The sequence below is a fragment of the Fusarium phalaenopsidis genome, assembly GCF_050370095.1.
Source record: "Fusarium phalaenopsidis strain FUZ10S chromosome Unknown contig_32332, whole genome shotgun sequence".
NCBI classification, from domain to species: Eukaryota; Fungi; Ascomycota; class Sordariomycetes; order Hypocreales; family Nectriaceae; genus Fusarium; species Fusarium phalaenopsidis.
In genome coordinates, this window is record NW_028145391.1 from 1,544,519 (window position 1) to 1,562,609 (window position 18,091).

At 54.9% G+C, this 18,091-nt stretch overlaps 5 protein-coding genes across 5 annotated transcripts; 4 read left to right on the top strand and 1 right to left on the bottom strand.

Moving 5' to 3' along the window:
- Positions 1–5,565: 5,565 nt before the first annotated feature.
- On the top strand, positions 5,566–6,424 carry LRP88_13484 (uncharacterized protein; the record flags this gene model as incomplete). The annotated part of the gene is made up of 2 exons (XM_083249848.1): positions 5,566–5,580; positions 5,660–6,424. The coding sequence occupies 2 exons, from the start codon at positions 5,566–5,568 to the stop codon at positions 6,422–6,424; spliced, it is 780 nt and encodes a 259-aa protein (XP_083094182.1).
- A 2,320-nt stretch (positions 6,425–8,744) lies between these two features.
- Positions 8,745–10,167, bottom strand: LRP88_13485 (Metallo-dependent phosphatase-like protein; the record flags this gene model as incomplete). Its single annotated transcript, XM_083249849.1, has 5 exons — positions 8,745–9,392; positions 9,459–9,745; positions 9,812–9,902; positions 9,965–10,088; positions 10,151–10,167. 5 exons carry the CDS (start codon positions 10,165–10,167, stop codon positions 8,745–8,747), a joined length of 1,167 nt encoding a protein of 388 aa, XP_083094183.1.
- A 601-nt stretch (positions 10,168–10,768) lies between these two features.
- On the top strand, positions 10,769–11,134 carry LRP88_13486 (uncharacterized protein; the record flags this gene model as incomplete). The annotated part of the gene is made up of 1 exon (XM_083249850.1): positions 10,769–11,134. One exon carries the CDS (start codon positions 10,769–10,771, stop codon positions 11,132–11,134), a length of 366 nt encoding a protein of 121 aa, XP_083094184.1.
- A 1,990-nt stretch (positions 11,135–13,124) lies between these two features.
- Positions 13,125–14,331, top strand: LRP88_13487 (phospholipase D regulator; the record flags this gene model as incomplete). The annotated part of the gene is made up of 2 exons (XM_083249851.1): positions 13,125–13,254; positions 13,340–14,331. 2 exons carry the CDS (start codon positions 13,125–13,127, stop codon positions 14,329–14,331), a joined length of 1,122 nt encoding a protein of 373 aa, XP_083094185.1.
- A 1,170-nt stretch (positions 14,332–15,501) lies between these two features.
- On the top strand, positions 15,502–18,031 carry LRP88_13488 (cullin CDC53; the record flags this gene model as incomplete). The annotated part of the gene is made up of 4 exons (XM_083249852.1): positions 15,502–15,569; positions 15,620–15,672; positions 15,891–17,782; positions 17,843–18,031. 4 exons carry the CDS (start codon positions 15,502–15,504, stop codon positions 18,029–18,031), a joined length of 2,202 nt encoding a protein of 733 aa, XP_083094186.1.
- Positions 18,032–18,091: the final 60 nt, after the last annotated feature.

An 18,091-nucleotide genomic window follows, 5' to 3' on the forward strand; every position in this document is an offset into this window, starting at 1 on the left:
TGGATAAGAGAACACCCCCGTTGCGGGGCGACAACTTACAACCGCAATGAATCGAATAAAGAGGATGCCCCTTGACTCGACGTAAAGAATGGCCGAACAGACATGACTGTGCTCTCTCTGGCTTGTCGTGTAAGTGGCATTGGCCCGTTCAGAGGTTCCCCTTGTCAGAACCAGCATAATTCAGTAGTCAATAATCACAACTTATCATAAAGCAACAACCCAGTTGCAAGCACTCTGAAACCAACACAACCAAACAACATTGGAAACCAACCTAGCAAATCTAACAGATAAATAAAACGCAAGTAAAGCTTATAAAATGGTGGAAGAACGCACCCGACGGACCCGTAAAAAGTATCTACGGACTCGAGCATCGGATAAGAATCCGGCTCCCCATCGACGCAACCACATCAAACAATAGGTTCCGGCTCATGGCTCAGGTCCAAGGTTTTGCCGGCCTTCTCATCATGGTTTCAACCCCACCGGATCTATAATCCACAGGAATCGTTCTTCCCGTTCCCCAAGGTCACGTTTCTTATTGATCAGCCTCCAAAGTTGGAGTGCCAGATATGCCGTCAGGCTCACTGCGAGATCAAGTCGGATACAGAACTAGTTGACGACAAAACCTTCAGCATGATGCCGTGCGGGCACGCAGCATGCTCACGGTGTCTCGAAGAGTGGTTGCGGAGACACAAGAGTTGTCCCTTTTGCCAGAGTTGCTTAAAATATCCGGGCTGCGGGCACAGCGTACCGGCGAGACTATTGACAAAGGAGGGTTTGCATCTCTTGCCACGAACACTCCCGGACCGGGGCTGGATCCCGCATCTCTGCTCGCAGTGCCTCCGCGAAAGCTTATTGAGTCAGGCGGAGGGTGAGGTTCCGGCAGGCCACGCAAGAGTTTCGAGAGGCAAGACGACGCTTCCACGAAACTGGGGCGGCGGCCGATGAGGATGTGCTGCTAGTGAAGCGGGAAGAGTTTGAGACGGTGCTGCGGGACGAAGTTTACCAAAGGCAGTTGAGCACGTGGTTGACAAGCTGGTAAGGTTTACTAACTGCAGACTGACTCTTAAGGAGGGTGGGATCGCGATGGCCTCCGCCGAGTTGCCATGAATATCATGCCCAATATCAGTCAAAGTATTTGATACTTGCCTCTCCAGAGATGGCTGTCAACCTGTCAATCCGCTCGAGTCAAGGAAGCCTCAGGTAAGCAAAAGGTCAAGAGGCCTGAGCGAAGCGGGACACGACGTTACACAGCTGCCACATGCTTTTTTCCGATTCCCAATCGGCCATGCCTATCGACCCGCAAAACCACGTTTTTCATCGTCATCCTGAGTCGTGCAACTGACGTGTAGGCTGCGTCCTCGGTGCGTATTGGCCTTGAAAAACCTCCGACAAACCATGCTCACCTGTGGTCGACGGCCCGACAGTTCAGCTCGTTCGGGTTCTGGTGGGCGATCTGCGGCGCATAAGCCTGAGTCGCCCGGCGCCACACCCAGACCCTCGGAGTGTTGATGACCTGGCTGTATGAGATCTGATTGGACGCGGCCCCTCGGCGTCTCGACGCCGCTGTGCTGGGCCTTCTGACTTGAGGGGGCGAAAAACGGATGTTTGTCGGAATGTGGAAGTAAACGGAGCTGCAGGCAAGGGAGGGATGGTTTGTACGGGCTGTAAGTGAAAGAAAGGAGGAGACAGGAGAGGAGAGGAGAGGCCGATAGTGGATGCCGGGGGAAAGAGGCGCAGTGACCCACCTTTAACGGCAGCTCCGCGGCCGGGGAAAGCCCGGGCAGGAGCGGGCAATAGCGGGTCATGTAAATCCACCAGGTCTGCTTTATCATGATGACCGACGTGTTTTTTTTCTGCTTCCCAGGTTGTTTTGGTGAATGGGCGTCGCCGACTGGCTCCCGGGGTGATTACTGCCAAGACGTTACATGCTCCCAGATCCTCGGGATCAGGGGGGTTGGGATGAAAGCGAGAGATCTCGGGCAGCCCTTGTATGATGCTCCTTATTTCGTTTGGTGGGTGTGATTTCTGACGCCGTCCAAGCAGCATCACCAACACCTTGGAGGCGGTCGACAAGCCCGACGCCCCGGCTCCCATCACCATGGCCCCGGGAGCCAGTCCTAACGTGTAGTTTATTCTTTGTGGAGCAATTGGCCGGGATGCGCAGAGCACGAGCAGCTGAATAATCTGACGTCGCCGCCCCTTGCTTTGATATGGAGTTGACGATGAGAAGAGATGAAAGAGTGGAAAATCCCGGGTCAAATGCCGGCGCCGTAATCCACCGCCGGGACTTGAGGAAAATCGTCCGACCACACCATTCCCTGTCTTACGTAGTGAAGACGTCGATAGGACAGATGAGCACTCACCAGTCTCACCTCTTTCGCCCTAGGACAAGCCTCGACGAGACCCTGAGCTCGTGGCCCTCCTCCATGATATCCCATCTTGTCGATTGCCGCTCAGCTAGCGGGAGGAGTTGGGCAGCTCGTGACACTGATTGCCGCCCGCAGCCCGTGCCGGCGGTTTAGTTAATTACAGTAGCCTCTCTTGACCGAAGGCGTTTCAGTAGCTCTTAGCCTCTTTGCAATAGTAGCAGAGATCCAGCAATTCATTAGTTAGTTTCCCCCCTGGTGGTTATTGCGACAACTGGGCTTACAACCTCAGAGGGGCCCGGTACCCAATCCAATGGTAGGCTGTGGCTGCTGGCCCCCTAATAAGGTCGAGTAAGAGTAAGACTCCCGTCGTGTCGGAAAGGCTCCCACCCCCAACGGCCGGCAAATACCGTGTGGGGGCCGCCCATCGAATTGTCTGGATTCAGCCCCAAAAAAGCCCCCCAGACCTGGTGTCCCAAACCCTTGGGAAGGTACGTTCCAGGTCACTTTCCGCCAAGATCGAGATTTCAGGTCCAGCCTGGACATCGGTCGACAAAAACTGCAGGCGCGCATCCCAGGCGAGGCAGGCGCATCTGCCATGATCTTCTAGGCGTCTGCCCAACTCCTCGATCGGTGCCTTGCTACGGCAGCTGTAAAACACAACCTGGAACCTGCAGAAACAAGGGCGTCAACAGGTCACTTTTCACATTTCAACAAAACAAAACTCGCCTTCATCTTGAGCTCGCTGCATTCCTCTCGCTACCTACACCTTGCGCCCCTACTAGTGACTGCTCAACTGCACTGCGCTGCTTTCTTCTCTGAATCATGGGTACAACTCCACGTGCGTTACATTGCGTCCTTGTCCGCCTCGACGGCCTCTGCAGCATTGACTGTTCGGTTGGTCCAGGCTCGGGCCTGTCTCGCCTTGCTCTGTTCCTTTTGTTTTGCTGATCCCGGCGTTCTCGATTCTGCACTGAATCGTTGGATGCTATGCACTCGCTCTCTCCGTATGGATCATGGTCATGGGTTACCTCCTCAGCAATCACCCGAGCCCAGTCCTGGACCTCCCGCTCAGGCGTCGTCGACGAGTTGATCAATCAGATCCAGCTCTGCATAACGCAGCATCGGGCTGCGGTCTTGGGCCATCACCAAACCGAATTACCGGGCGCCAGAGCTCTTGTCGTCGGATTTCATATTCGTTCCCCTGGCTGCGGGCGGCCGTGCATTCGTTAGCGGCATCACCGGCCTCTGGTCTTGATTTCCCTCAAAAAAGTCCATCGACATCTTCCCCAAAAGAAACAGACGGCGTCCGGCAAGGCACCCTAGCAAAGCTTAGCCTTTGTCCGGTAGCGTGGGGAATGGTGTCACCAGGGTCCTAGCTCGCAGCCAAAGGGATGCCTGTCTTGAGACCAAATCTCTCTCCAAGATGCCGGCCGCTATGGCCGAATGACGAGAGGCGTTTGCCGTCGAGCCAGGGAAGACGCTGCTGCGGCAGTCCACTCAACTCGCCCAAGTTGCTTCCTCTGGCCCTGCCCGCTGTTGCGTTGCGCCCGCCGCGCGATTCAAGGAGCGGCGACAAGAGTCTTGCAGCTCGGTGTGTTTGGGAGGGCTTCAGACTTTCAAACCTTGAAGTCTCCCAATGACCCGACCTCAAGGATTCGCGGTTATGAGAGCGTGGCTCAGCTATGATCTTCGCCATAGCACACCCTGCCTGACTTACACCACCACCTCTACCGCCACAAGGGGCGAAACGGCTCACGCCAGCCCGTCTGGTTCTGCAGCGAGGTCCAAGAGAGAGGGTGTGAGGTGCGAAACCCTCTGTGCGGTGCATATCCCCGCCAAAGGGTGCCGACTGGGAGGAAGCGAATAATGTCGTCGCCGCCGGTGGGCTCTGTCCGACCACACGCCGAGGCCCGTTGAATCATTATTAGCACCGCCGGCTTGCAGTGCAGGACCTGCACCGGGCCTCGTCGCTCCCTGGCACCGGGCCTCCGTCATTTCAGCTCCAACTCCGCTTCGCGTAAACTCAAAAAAACTACCCAGCCACATTGTGCCCAATTATGCCAGACCTTCTCGCTGGCTGGCAACACGAAGCAGCTTTCCAGCTCGAGTTGTCGGTTACAGTACATACAGCTTGGCTGGGCACAGCTGCTCCGGGTCTCGAAAAAGACGTGGTTTCATAGCTTTCCATACACTCGCACACACACGTCTACTAATCCAACCATCAGCCTTGCTGTACAGCACCAACCCTGACATCCATCCTGCCTCTATCCAGACACCTCTGCCACCCCCCTGGCTTGCATCCACGCCCTTACCACGCAATCGCAACGCAACTTCGTTCGCCTCCTTCAAAGGCAAGGAGATATTGGACAAGCTAAGCTGGCAACAGTTGCGGCACTCGTGCCGAGAGTGGCTTGCCTCGATTTCGCCCATGACGGGCGCCATGAGTTGGTGGCGCTGGGTGGCCGTCGTGCTGGGCCTTCGGCCTCTAGACCTGGGCAGCGCAACGCAGCGTTGCTGCGCTGCTTCAACAGCTAGCTACGCCGTTTTCTTTGCAGCATGCGCCAGGGTTCTACTGTACGGCGCCGTATGCTGTCTAGCCCGCGAATCTGCTCTTAGTGTAGCCCTGCAGGCCTTTGGACGCAACGGGCTGCCACTTGCACAGATGGTCTCGCATCCCCGCCGACTCGTCGGTCGTGGTGGTCCCAATAGGGCTGCCCCGTCCGTTCGATGGGGTTCTCCGGGCTAGGACGGGCCCTGGATTCCTGCAGAAGTATTCGATACTTATAGACCCCGGCGGCTCCTTTGCCATCTTCAAAAGTGGTTGTCGCTCGCTGTGGCTGCTTTCGATTGCTGTGGCTGCCCTCCTCCCTCCCAGCTTCGTGAGCTTATCGTTTTGGCTCGTTGTAAAAATCCCGGCAACTTATATGTCACTCCTCGCGCCCCATTCCCCCTTTCGATAAAAGGAAAGGCGTCATCTGCCGGGCCTGTCTGCTTTTCGTCTGAACTCGCTCCAACTTCATCATCCAGCTCCAGCTCCAGCTCAGCTCCAGCTTCATCGACCCTGCTCAGGGTTGGCCGGCCACCACCACCTTTGCGCTCCCCAAGCTATTGCTCCGAGAATCGCAACCTGACCTAGATGCCCTCCATTCGTCGCGAAACTTCTATTACTTGTTCTGTCAAGTCACAAGACGGCTAAATGTCAACGCCGGCAGTATGTGGCCCGCCCTAGCCCAAACCTCAACCTTTCCCCTCGACCCTTGTTCCTAATCTTAGCATTTTTCTCTCCATAGCAAAAGGCCAATCTTGCCCGGATAAGAGACAACCAAAGGAGGTCGCGGGCTCGCAGAAGAGAGTATCTCCAGGAGCTCGAGCAACGACTTCGAGTCTACGAGCTCCAGGGCGTCGAGGCGTCCTCTGAAGTCCAGCAGGCCGCCAGGAGGGTGGCTGAGGAGAACCGTCAGCTTCGTGGTCTCCTCAACCGACACGGCATCACCGATGATTACATATCTAGTTACTTGCACACCGGCGGCGCGGCAGCCCAGACCGACCCGACGCCAATCCCCCACTTCCCCTCGAGCAACCCTAGCGACGCTGTTCAGTCTCTCCAGCACGTTATAGCGCCCAGGAGACCTGCTCCTCTCGATCCTGGTGTCTCCTATGTTGTGCCGCCGCAAGAGAGTCGCGAAACCTCCATTGCTAGCGTCTCGACGAGCAGCTCCTCCCTGTGGGAGCCAGGGCAAGCTATCCAACCCGGCCCAGCATACGGCCGGCCTCTCCCTTCCAACGTTCCCACCCCAATAGGACGGCAATCGATATCGTCCCAGATGCACCCACAGCAATACGCCGCGCAGGTGTTTCCTGGCACTCAAGTACCGCGCACTGAAACCTACCACCCGGTGGCTGCACCTGGGCCCTTGTTAGAGGATCCGAGGCGGCACAGTTATTCTGTGGCTCCTATGCCTGGGGATGCCTCATCAACTTTGGGCTACAGCATCCCCATGAACCCATTTCACAGCCCCGTTGGACCAGACCCTGGGCCTTCAGGACCGTGTTGACTGAACTAGGGGCCTTCAAGGAGCTTGAGTCTGGCCTAGAAACCTACGGCTCGAAACTTGCTTGAGGTCCATATCAAGGGCGGCTAGCAACTCCTCCCACCTCGGGCAGGCTGCCCGAGGTGGGAGAGGAGTTATGCTAATCTCTGTAGAACAGCTCGATCGATGCGGGACCTCGTCTCGATGACACCTCCGGCTGGTATCGACGGTTCTAGGAGAAAGGCACCACGGACGAACTACGAGACAGAGGAGGTTTTGGCTGATTCACGCTCGACCTAAAACCGGCTTTATTGGCATCCAGGCTCCCCGAATTCCGACGACAATACTCCATGGGAACGACAAACAACTGGTCCAGGGAGAGTCTTCAAGCGTAACTGACCAACCTGGCCATGCTTCATTAGCTGACATGAAGGACAAAGTACAAATACTTTGTTGCGCAATGTCCCGGAGAGCAAAACGACAAGATCAGATGAAAGGGATCGAATCCCTTGTTCCGGTGGATACAAAGTTCAAAGAACTTGCACCAGGTCACTTGTGTACTGTTCAGGACCGGACTTTGACGATGCGAGATCTGGCAACAAAGGGATGTCAGTTCTGGTTTGCCTTTGCTGAGTATTTGTTCAAGAGATTCGTGAGATGGGTACGAGAACTGCAAACTTCAAGTGTTTGCTATTTCAACTATCGCTTATCGCAATTTACATCTACAGCTAGAAAGATGCCTCGATTTAGCAACGGGCGAGAGGGATCAACGAGGATTGGGAACCTCCGAAAGGTCACATCGAATTCACCTGCCCCTGAGTGGAGGCATGAACAAGCACCCATACTTCTCAGTGAAAGTACACCGAACAGCATCCAACAGCCCCAGGACATGGCACTACGAGTATGTAACGCCCACAACCCTACCAAGCGCAAATCTCCTCCAGAAACCTCGAATCTCCCTCCCACGACCGAAGGACAACCGTTCGACGAGAGAGGAATAGTCAAGCGCAGACGCAGCATACCCTTGACTGCGCCAGCCAGTGGTCTTCCGCAAGTCAAGCTCTTGCTTGCCACTCCGCCGTCGACACCAACTTCCCCAAGACCAAAGACTCCGCCCAGACAGGATCGATCTCGACTGCACCCGAAGTGGCGCCGCAGGAGAAGAAGTGAGCCCTTGTTTGGCGTGTTTGGCGCTTCTCTGGAGGGGGAGGCAAGGGTTCGAAGAGAAAAGACAGTGTGAGCAGTCTCACATCGCATGAAGTGGATAGAAACGAGATGGAGCGGGCGCAGCTGGGACCAGCTGGATCCAGCAAATTGCTAAATCCCAGACCGTCGCTTCGACGCGTGCGGAGACAGATATTTAAGGTGGGAGGTGAGGCGCTTTCGCTGGTAACTAAGGGGCACAAGACTGACAGTCGTGGAAAGCTGCAACCCAGACAAGATGCTGGAGAACACTCTGCCACACCAGGAGGGAAGGCAGCATGTTGGAACCCAAGCAGGGTGCGAAAGACCGGACGGGTCACAAGAGTCAGATGCACTCCCAGGCTGCCTCTGATTCGGTGCGGAATACAAGCACGAAAACCTGTAGCACGGTCGAGGATGACGCAGGAGACTTGCTTGCCTGCAAGCTCTCAAGGATGGCCCCCTTCACATCTCCATCTATGATGCTACCTGCCGATGCTGAGTTCAGCATTGCCGACGTCGAGAAGGCAGTCGACGTCCTTACCACCATATCTAACCTTTGCGACGCCATTTCTGGACAACCTAGGGCGGAGACGCGAGCCAAGTTGTATGACCAGCTTGCCAAACTGCCCGACCTCTTGACCCGTCAGGGCCGGGACAAGCAGCCCAAGATGGCAGCGCGTTTCCGGGAGTTTGTATACCGTCACCCTGATTCTGGGAGGTGGGGGCCGATTGAGAGCTTTGATAAGTTGGGCGATGATATCATGGGATTGACGCCGTTTCGGGCGCGATCTAGGGCCTCACCGAAGCAGAGACACCCGGGCGTATTTGAAGTATGAGACGGCTCGGTGTGAGTTGGGCACACCTGGTTAGGCAGAGAGAGGGAGAGAGGAGAGAGACTGCATGGATGGATCGCATTGATGAGCATTTGGATGGCGTACAACGATACCCCCCATTTTACTCAGGTAGTAAAAAGATAACAAAATCTTGCATTTCACGAAACTCCGTTCCCATCCGTGACCCAAGACCTGGTAACTAACGTAGTAATCCGTGATACAAAGCCCGCCATGCGTCTGAAAGAAGAAAGTACAGTAGAGTAGAAGAAGGCATCCATCGAAAGGTTGTAACAAAGAAGAGATTGGATATCTGACATTGGATGGAATCAAAGGAAGTAGTCCGCCACTGGCTTCTTGGCCGGCATGCCCCTAGAATCCTGCGGCGCGGCCTGAAAGACACGGTAGCGCCTTGCAGGGCCTTCCCTGGGCGGTAAGCTGCCCTCGACCATGACACCGCCATCGCTGCGGCCGACATCGCCGTTGCTGCGGGCAAACAGTCCCATGCCAGAATTGTCCTCGGTCAGCTCCAGGACGGCAGCGACGTTTCCGCACCGGTAGCAGTAATTGGGGGCCGACCAGACGGTGACAATACTTGCGTCAAACATCTCCTTGAAACCTTCCATGACGAGCTGATGGGCGCGGGCGATGAGACTGAGGTCGTTACGGTGGTTGAAGACTTTGACGATGTCGGCGCCGAACAGGAAGCCTGCGCCTCGCGGTGAGAGACCCCAACCATCGATCTCATCAGGATCTGACCAAAGGATGTCGCACATGGCACCCTCGTGAGGGACCTCCTGCTTCCGGTCTATTAGACGAATTTTGTCGACAGTGTCCACCAAGGGACTCAAGCCGCCGTGAACACACAGAACGGCGCCAGCCAAATTTCCAACAGAGCCGCCGCTGGAGCCCGAGGCGCCTGAGCCTGGAGGACCCGTCTTGTCCATCGCCGTGCCCCCTGGACTTTGCGCTTGCTCCTGTGAGCTCTCTCCGGGCTTGCGCCTCGGGAACCTGCTCATGATAGAGCCATTCTGGTCGCAAACTTCGATTTCGGTGTCGTCGTCAACAGGCTCGCCAGGCGACAGGGTGTTTGACGCGCCTAGCACCAGCGCGCCAAGAGCAAGGTAGTCGAATACATCACAACAATATCGCCAAACATTTGCGCTGCCATACTTTCTTATGCATTCGTCGTAAAAACCGTACACGGTGGTGATCTGTCGGGACTCGTGATTGCCGCGGATGAGCGTCATTCTGTCAGGATATCGGACCTTGAGACATAGGAGAAGGAGAAATGACTCTAGTGAGTAAAAACCACGGTCGACAAAGTCGCCTGCGCAAAGAAAACATGGTCAGAGATGCGGCTCGGAGCGAGAACGGAGGGAGGTGCTCGGCCTACCCATGAAGAGGTAGTTTGTGTCTGGGACGTCGCCTCCCACTCTAAACAGCTCCATCAGGTCGTGGAATTGGCCATGAATATCACCGCATATCTGGATCTGGGCATCAGCCATCGTTCCGAGCATCACAAGCCTCGGGTGGAGGTGGCGCATACCGTTACCGGCGCCATCACAGTGGTGACGTTTCCTTCCTCGATGAGAAGCTCCCGCGCCTTGTGGCAGATCTCGCGGACCTGGGCTTCTGGGATCGGTCGGCATGAGCGCAACTGCGCGATCGCCCTGAGGTCGGCGTTAGCTGGCGGATCCAAAGCATGATCGGCGGCGGCCTTGGTGAGCCTCACTTGTCGAGGTCGCTCATGATTGCAAGGGTAGGTGGGCGTGCGATTTGCGCGCCGGTGGGAGATGCTAGATCGTGTCGGTACGTATGCTCATAACATGTCGTGAAGAGAGAGCAACGTTGGGCGATCTCGCGCAAGATAACGAAATAACGGCGCGGGGAAGCAAGAAAAGCTGGTCGCGTGTGTTGGAGATGGAAATTGGGGAAATGGCCCTGGCCTGGTCGGACTTCGCGATTGATTCGCGCTGGCGGGTGATGCCGTGAATGGGAGGGTGGAGCCGAAATAGGTTGGATCTTCCATCTTGTGCCCCGCCACACGGGGCGCAAAAGTCGAAGAAATCGGATTTATGTAGTGCCGCGCCCGACAGGAATCCTCAGAGTCGGTAGCCAATGGGAGCCCCACGATATCTCAGGTTTGGGTGAGCAGCTTCGCTATTTCTCGACACCACCACAAATCCCTCGACTCCGCCGACTCGCCGACCCGGTCACTACGCGTCGGGAGGACGATGCTACCGTCGCCTTGTGAGTCCAATGGCACCCGGAGCTCGCAAAAACCCACGCTGACGGTCAATTGAGACCACTAGAGTCCCTCACCCGAACCTCACTCTTTGGATCCGGGATCATGCCACCCGTTCTTCACCCCAAATCGCGGATGACGTCGTCGCTCTTCGCAACGACCGTCGCCGCATGTTTCCTCGTCGTCACGATGCCGCATCTACTCCCCTGCCCAGTGCCACGGGCTCGATTCGCCGACGGAGAAATCATGGTTGACGAGAACGGCCGGCGGATGCGATGGAAGAAGAAGGACAGCACCCCCAAGGTGGAGGACGGCATTGTGCAGTTCAACGATATGTCGGCCGAGGACGTCCAGCAAGGAAAGGACCGAGTGCGGAGGGAGTGTCCTGTACCAAAGCCCGGAGGCATGCTTGGTGAGTGGTTGGGTTTCCACAAGAGCGAGGGCGAGATCGAGACCAGAGCTGGTCGGTGATGGACCATATTATCGACCCGACCCGAACGATTTCGACCGAGAATACAATCGAGGCCTACTATGACCGTTGGATATTGCTATCTATACCCCCGAAAAGCCGCAATTCATCGTTCAGACCGGCGTCGCTCGATCGTACCATATTCTCTCGACACTCGGAGAACTCGACTACCCCATGCTGGGTGCCACGTTGCAGAAGACTCTGGAGGGTCACCGATGCATTTTTGAAAGAGGAGTGCAAGTTTCTGAATAGCAGTGGTTCACAATGATCGTGCGGGAGATTCCCTTATGGCCTCATACGGCCAATTCTTCAGGCCCTAGAGGCCAACGTTGCTGTAAATCACATGCCGAATGTATAGTTAGCTGTGTCTATGAACTGAAAAAGAAATAACAAAGAGAGAATATTCTACATTCTGATTAGAATTGTCCGCAATTCGTGTCACAATGGCACTGAGACTGAGTCACTTTGTCAATCCGGAGACACGGAACGGTGGAGTCGTGCAACCAGGTTTGTGCCAAGAGGAAATGTTTCAATGGGGTCATTTTAACGAAGCTTTTATTGGACGGTTTCTCGTCCGCGTTGACTTTTAATACGCGTAAGTCGAGTCCCTGCCAGATTATTAAAACAGAATACGGTTGGAAATGAATGCAGGCCGAATTGTTACGCATTTGTATACTGTCTTTGAAACTTAGACTGGGACTTGCACGAGTTGCTACTTGTTGATTGTTGCCTTTCTGTTACGAAGTACATGGCATGCATAGGTAGGTAGCCAGATGAACTTTGCCAACAGAGAGTGAATTCCTATCAATATCCATGTCAGATTGATGGTATTTGTGAAACCATCCTGTCGAATAAGCAAAGTGTATAATATGCCCCGTGCATCGACCCCATCTTTTGCATTCTTTGTACCTGAACTTGCCAGCTTTCCAGTACGGGTAAATAAAATGGTGGAATTCAGATGGGTGCAGCATGAAAGGACTGTAATCTCAAAGGAAAAGAAAGGTTCGTACTTGAAACCGTGTAACATACTGCAATGTGGCTGCGAGCATCAGATAGAGGGATATGGATGCTAAGACATGGAATCCATTGCAGATGTTGTGGAGCCATAGGACCACCAGTCGCGTGATGTCGTTAGACGCTCCTCCGTAGGTGCCGGTATAATTAGAAGCCGTGTTCGCTGTTACAGCCGCAGCAGGGAGGCAGCCCACATGCCTCTGCGCCTGGGCATCCATTGTAGGCAGGGCGACAGGCTTAGGCTGACCGACCGCATCAAGAAATGACTTTTTGGAAATGCATTCTGTGATGCGGTGTAGCATGGATGGCAGGAAGACTCTTCCCCGCGGTACGTAGCACAAACAATGGATTCTTGAAAAATGTTGAGTCGATATGATCGATGATCTCATTCCGCCTGATAGAAACCGGCCGAGGCACTCTTCACGGATGCGGCATCTACCTTGACCTTGGCAATGACGATGGACCTTAGCGCTTTAAGCTTAGGCAGTGGAGGCCCCGTGAGGTCCAAGATGCCCCCTGACCCAATGGCCTGTGGCCTTCTCACCCGCTGAACGCCAGTGGGTGACGGCCCGCACAGACCAACTACAGAAGCCCGCCCACCCGCGTGTCCTAGGGGCCCGGGCCCATCGAAGCGCCGCCACAGAAACGGTACCCGCGGACCACAAGCAGGCAGGCAGGTTTATTGGAGCTGAATCTCCCGTCTCATCGTTGAGCTCAAACCGTTGACGGTCCCGTCGATTTCTCCGCAACTCAAAAAAAGCCCTTCCTCCCCCCGTGCAACAGACACAGAGAGGTTCAGGCTCGGTGCTCTCGATCGCTTCAACAATCCCCATCGCGCTCGCCGGCTTTGCCGCGCTCCAAGCAGTCGATTGCCATGCCCCTTTGGCCTGAGTGCGTCCTGCGATCGCCCTCGCCGGCTCCAATATCCGGCTGAACCACTTCTCGATCGTGCCCAACGGACGAAGCCCTCCCAAGGCCATGACGTCCCCCTCTCCCCCGCGAACTGGCACACTCTACGACTCGCCCCGTACGCATGATTCTGGCCGTACTCTGAGCAGCTCTCTCGACAGTCGAACTCCTCGTCTGCGTCCTCCCCGCTCCCTTCCACGTAAGCGCCCCTTTCGCGCGCACACGACCAACCCAACCCGTGTCATCCCGCGTGACTTTTGAGCCCAAGCTGAACTTGACAATAGCCTGGATCGATTCGTACGAAGAGAGGCACGGTTCCGTGAGCGACGACCAGTTACGACTTCTTCATCCTCCTCTGCGCACCGTTCAACCTCAGCACAACTCATCTCCGAGTGACCCACAACGACGAGTATCGAAGGATGGCTTCATAGATCCGGATGACCCCCTCGTGGGCCAAGGCCAGGGAACGAGGGGGAAAATTCCTCACATATTGCGCTATGGGCGCGCGTCGATGCGCGGCAGGAAATGGGACCACCTCAGGTCGGCAGAGCCCGTCATTGTCGCGGGCTACAAACCCGCCATGACGGCGCAGCCGAGCATAGCATGGACGGATTTTGTGCACTCGTCGGCGTGGGGCCGCATGCCCAACGAGGAGTCCAAGGTCGTCGACATGGAAGCTTTCAGGGATCTTCAACCAAGCTTTAACGACCCGGCACGGCAGCCTTATAACGCCTTGGAAGCTCGTATATCGCGGAAGAGGAGGACATTGGGTCCATATAAACGGTTATGGTATTTGGCTACACGGCATTCTCTTGCTCCACTAATGTTTCGACTGACCGTCATGGTCACGTCTATTATTGCCCTTGCGATAGCGGCACGGATTCACAAACTCGAAGATGTCGATAGTTCAGGCACCGCCGAGGAGACGCAATCTGTTGTTGCTGTTGCTGTGGACTGTGTGGCTATCCCCTACATTGGCTACATGATTTGGGACGAGTACACAGGAAAGCCTTTGGGTCTGCGGTCTGTTGTTTCCAAGATCTCGTTGATCTTGCTGGACCTCTTTTTCATCATCTTCAAGTCGGCGAGCACGGCGCTCGCATTCGAGAGCCTTGTCTACCACAACTTGACAGACACCGCGGTGCGGAACCTGTCCAAGGCTCTGGCAGCATTCATGCTGATAGGGTTGATGGCTTGGACCATGAACTTTGCAGTAAACATATTTCGGACGGTTGAGCGTCTCGGCGGAGGAGAAGACGACGGCGCACATGGTTAGGAAAGGCTTGGGAGTGACTCTTTGTTTTTGGAATACCCCCTTCTGCAGGGAATGTTTTTTGTGTTGGCTCCTGGGAATCTGTTATCGCACGTATAAAGGCGCGCGAAGCGTTCATTGTACTATCTTACATACTACACTATATCTCTTAGCGTCACGGAATAAAAGCTGTAAATACTATTCATAATAAGAGGAGTGGTTGAAGCAAAGAGATGCTATGATGTGTGATGGTCTAGCTGTAGTCCAACAGGAGCTATTGTTGAGCTGCTTACTGTATTGCAGTTTGGCTGCCTAGTGAGGCTTTCGGGATCATTGTCCTGAAAAGTAACACACCTGCTTGCCTTTGAAAATGAACTCCTTTTTGAGCGTGCAAGCTTGGGCTCGTCTGCAAGATTGCCCTTTGTTGCTAGACTGGGAATTAAAGTGCCTTTATTGCTGATTGATACGAATGGCATGAATGGCTCCAGAATTGATGGAGACAATGAGCTCCTGTGGCGCAGGCGGCTAAGATTGATGTTCTGAAGGCAGCCGCCCCCAGGCGCCAGCTCCAGGGGACCCTGTCATCGGAGCCGTCCCAGCCTCAACCTAGGGCGGTAAGCCACGGCAGAACCCGCAGCTAGTCCATTTTCAGCCTCCCTGGTCCCGCTCTGCCTGCCTGTTGGCCTTGCCTCAGCCAACACATGGATGAGACCAGCACCAGCTGCGGTCTGACTGCCTGATCTCTTCCACCGTCTACCTGCCTTGGCTACTTTACCTCCATTTCTCGACACTAACTTTCGGCATCATTCTGACCTTTTTCTTTTCTTTTATGACTCAACCGGTCTGAGGTCTCAGTCGTCCGCCTATTTCTAGTTCTGTTGTCGACCAAAACCCCCCCGACAAAGCCCTCCCTCCATTCATCCCAAGGCGCCCGTTCTCGACCTCACTCTTAGTGTCGTCCGAGTAGCTCGACCCAGCCTTGACGAACTGGTCGACAAGCCCACGAGCGTCTGTACCGCCCTCGCCACCCACCCTGGGTCTTTGCGCCTCGGGCACAGCTCTGAGACTCTTGCTCCGTGAAGCATCTCGACCCCAGCGCGACTCTGACGACATCGCGTCGGACCCCTCGATTCTGACCCCGCCTCCGACAACACCTCCGTTAAGCCGCCATCCCCATCTGCCCGTCAGCGCATGATGGCTGCAAAGATGGCTGCCCCGACTCAGATGCCCCCCATACCTAACAGGGAAGACATTGGGGCGACGTGAGTTGCCCGATCGTGCGCACCTAGAGTCTGGAAGCTGACCTTGATAGATGGACCTACCTCCAGGCAGGCATTTCCCGCGTCATGAACGATCTCGAGCAAGGTATCGATATGCAAATGTATATGGGTGTCTATACGTGCGTCACGCTCCGCGATAGCTTCCACGAGGACTATGCTAACGTTACGTAGTGCCGTCCACAACTTCTGCACATCACAAAAGGCGGTTGGTATGAATGGTCCCGCCATGCAATCTAACCACCGAGGAGGTGATAAGCCTACGCGCGTAAACTCACTGGGACCGAAATGCTGACAGCTCGCTAGCTCATCTGCTTGGTGAGGAATTGTATAACAAACTGATCGATTATCTGAAACAGCACCTCGAGGGTCTCGTGAACCAGAGCAAAGCGCACACCGACGAGGCACTTCTCACATTCTACATCAAGGAATGGGGCCGCTACACCGTTGCCGCCAAGTATATCCATCATCTTTTCCGCTATCTGAACCGCCACTGGGTCAAGAGAGAGATCGATGAGGGCAAGAAGAACATCTACGATGTCTACACACTACACTTGGTACAATGGAGACGGGTGTTGTTCGAACAAGTTAGCTCCAAGGTTATGGATGCAGTCCTGAAGCTCGTCGAGAAGCAACGAAATGGCGAGACCATTGAACATGGCCAGATCAAGCAGGTTGTGGATTCCTTCGTGTCTCTGGGACTCGACGAGGCCGACCCCTCCAAGTCGACACTCGATGTCTACCGCTTCCACTTCGAGCGTCCCTTCCTCAACGCAACCAAGGAATTCTACCTGGCCGAGTCGAAGCAGTTTGTGTCAGAAAACAGCATTGTGGAGTACATGAAGAAGGCAGAGACTCGCCTGGACGAAGAAGAGGAGCGTGTGCGTATGTACCTGCATCAGGACATAGCAATTCCTCTGAAGAAGACTTGCAATCAAGCTCTGATTGCCGATCACTCGACCCTACTCCGCGACGAATTCCAAGTCCTCCTGGATAACGACCGGGAGGAGGATATGGCGAGAATGTATGGACTACTCTCCCGAATCCCCGACGGCCTGGACCCACTGCGCTCTAAGTTCGAGACGCACGTGAGGAAAGCTGGCCTGGCGGCTGTGCAAAAGATTCAGTCTTCGGAGGGCGACAAGCTGGAACCCAAGGTCTACGTCGATGCTCTGCTGGAGATCCACACACAGTACCAAGGGTTGGTCAAGAGGGCCTTCACTGATGAGCCAGAGTTCACACGCTCCCTTGACAATGCCTGCAGGGAGTTTGTGAACAGGAACGAAGTTTGCAAGGCCGGCTCTAACAAGTCACCTGAACTGCTCGCCAAGTACACGGATGTGCTACTTCGAAAGAGCAGCACTAGTATTGAGGAGGCTGAGTTGGAGCGCACCTTGGGTCAGATCATGACCGTGTTCAAGTACATTGAGGACAAGGATGTCTTCCAAAAGTTCTACTCCCGAATGCTTGCACGTCGTCTCGTGCACAGCAACTCATCTTCGGACGACGCTGAGACGAGCATGATCAGCAAGCTCAAGGAGGCCTGTGGTTTCGAGTACACCAACAAGCTCCAGCGCATGTTCCAGGACATGCAGATTTCCAAGGACTTGAACAAGGAGTTTAGAGATCACCTCGAGGGGGTTGAGTACACCAAGTCGGTTGATTCGGCCTTCTCCATCCTAGGAACGGGTTTCTGGCCGTTGACTGCCCCAAGCACCGACTTTACACCACCTCCTGAGATTGCAGCTGAGATCGAGCGATTCATTCGCTTCTACAAGCACAAGCACGACGGTCGCAAGCTCACGTGGTTGTGGCACCTCTGCAAGGGCGAGATTAAGGCTGGCTACTGCAAGGCCAGTAAGACACCCTACACGTTCCAGGTATCGATTTACCAGATGGCCATTCTCCTTCTCTTCAATGAGAAGGATAACTACAGCTATGAGGACATGCTCAGCGCAACTCAGCTCAGCAGCGAGGTGTTGGACCAGGCACTTGCTGTTATTCTCAAGGCCAAGGTGCTCATCATGTCTGGCCCTACTGGCGAGAAGCCGAAGCCGGGCAAGACGTTCCGTCTTAACTACGACTTCAAGAGCAAGAAGATCCGAGTAAACCTCAACTTGGGTGGAATCAAGGAGGCTAAGCAAGAGGAAGCCGAGACCAACAAGACGATTGAGGAAGACCGAAAGCTTGTTCTCCAGGTATGTATCTTTTCTGCCCCCCTTTTCTCTTGCAACAGGCTTGTGCTAACGTATTCACAGTCGGCCATTGTTCGAATCATGAAGGCACGAAAGAAGATGAAGCACACCCAGCTTGTCAGCGAGACCATCAACCAGATCCGATCTCGCTTCGTGCCAAAGGTCAGCGACATCAAAAAATGCATCGAGATTCTCCTCGACAAGGAGTATCTGGAGCGCCTGGACGACGACGAGCTTGGATACCTTGCTTAAGGTCTCGTCGACGAACAAGATGGCGCCGTGGCCAAGGCATTAGACCCACTCGACTCGCCC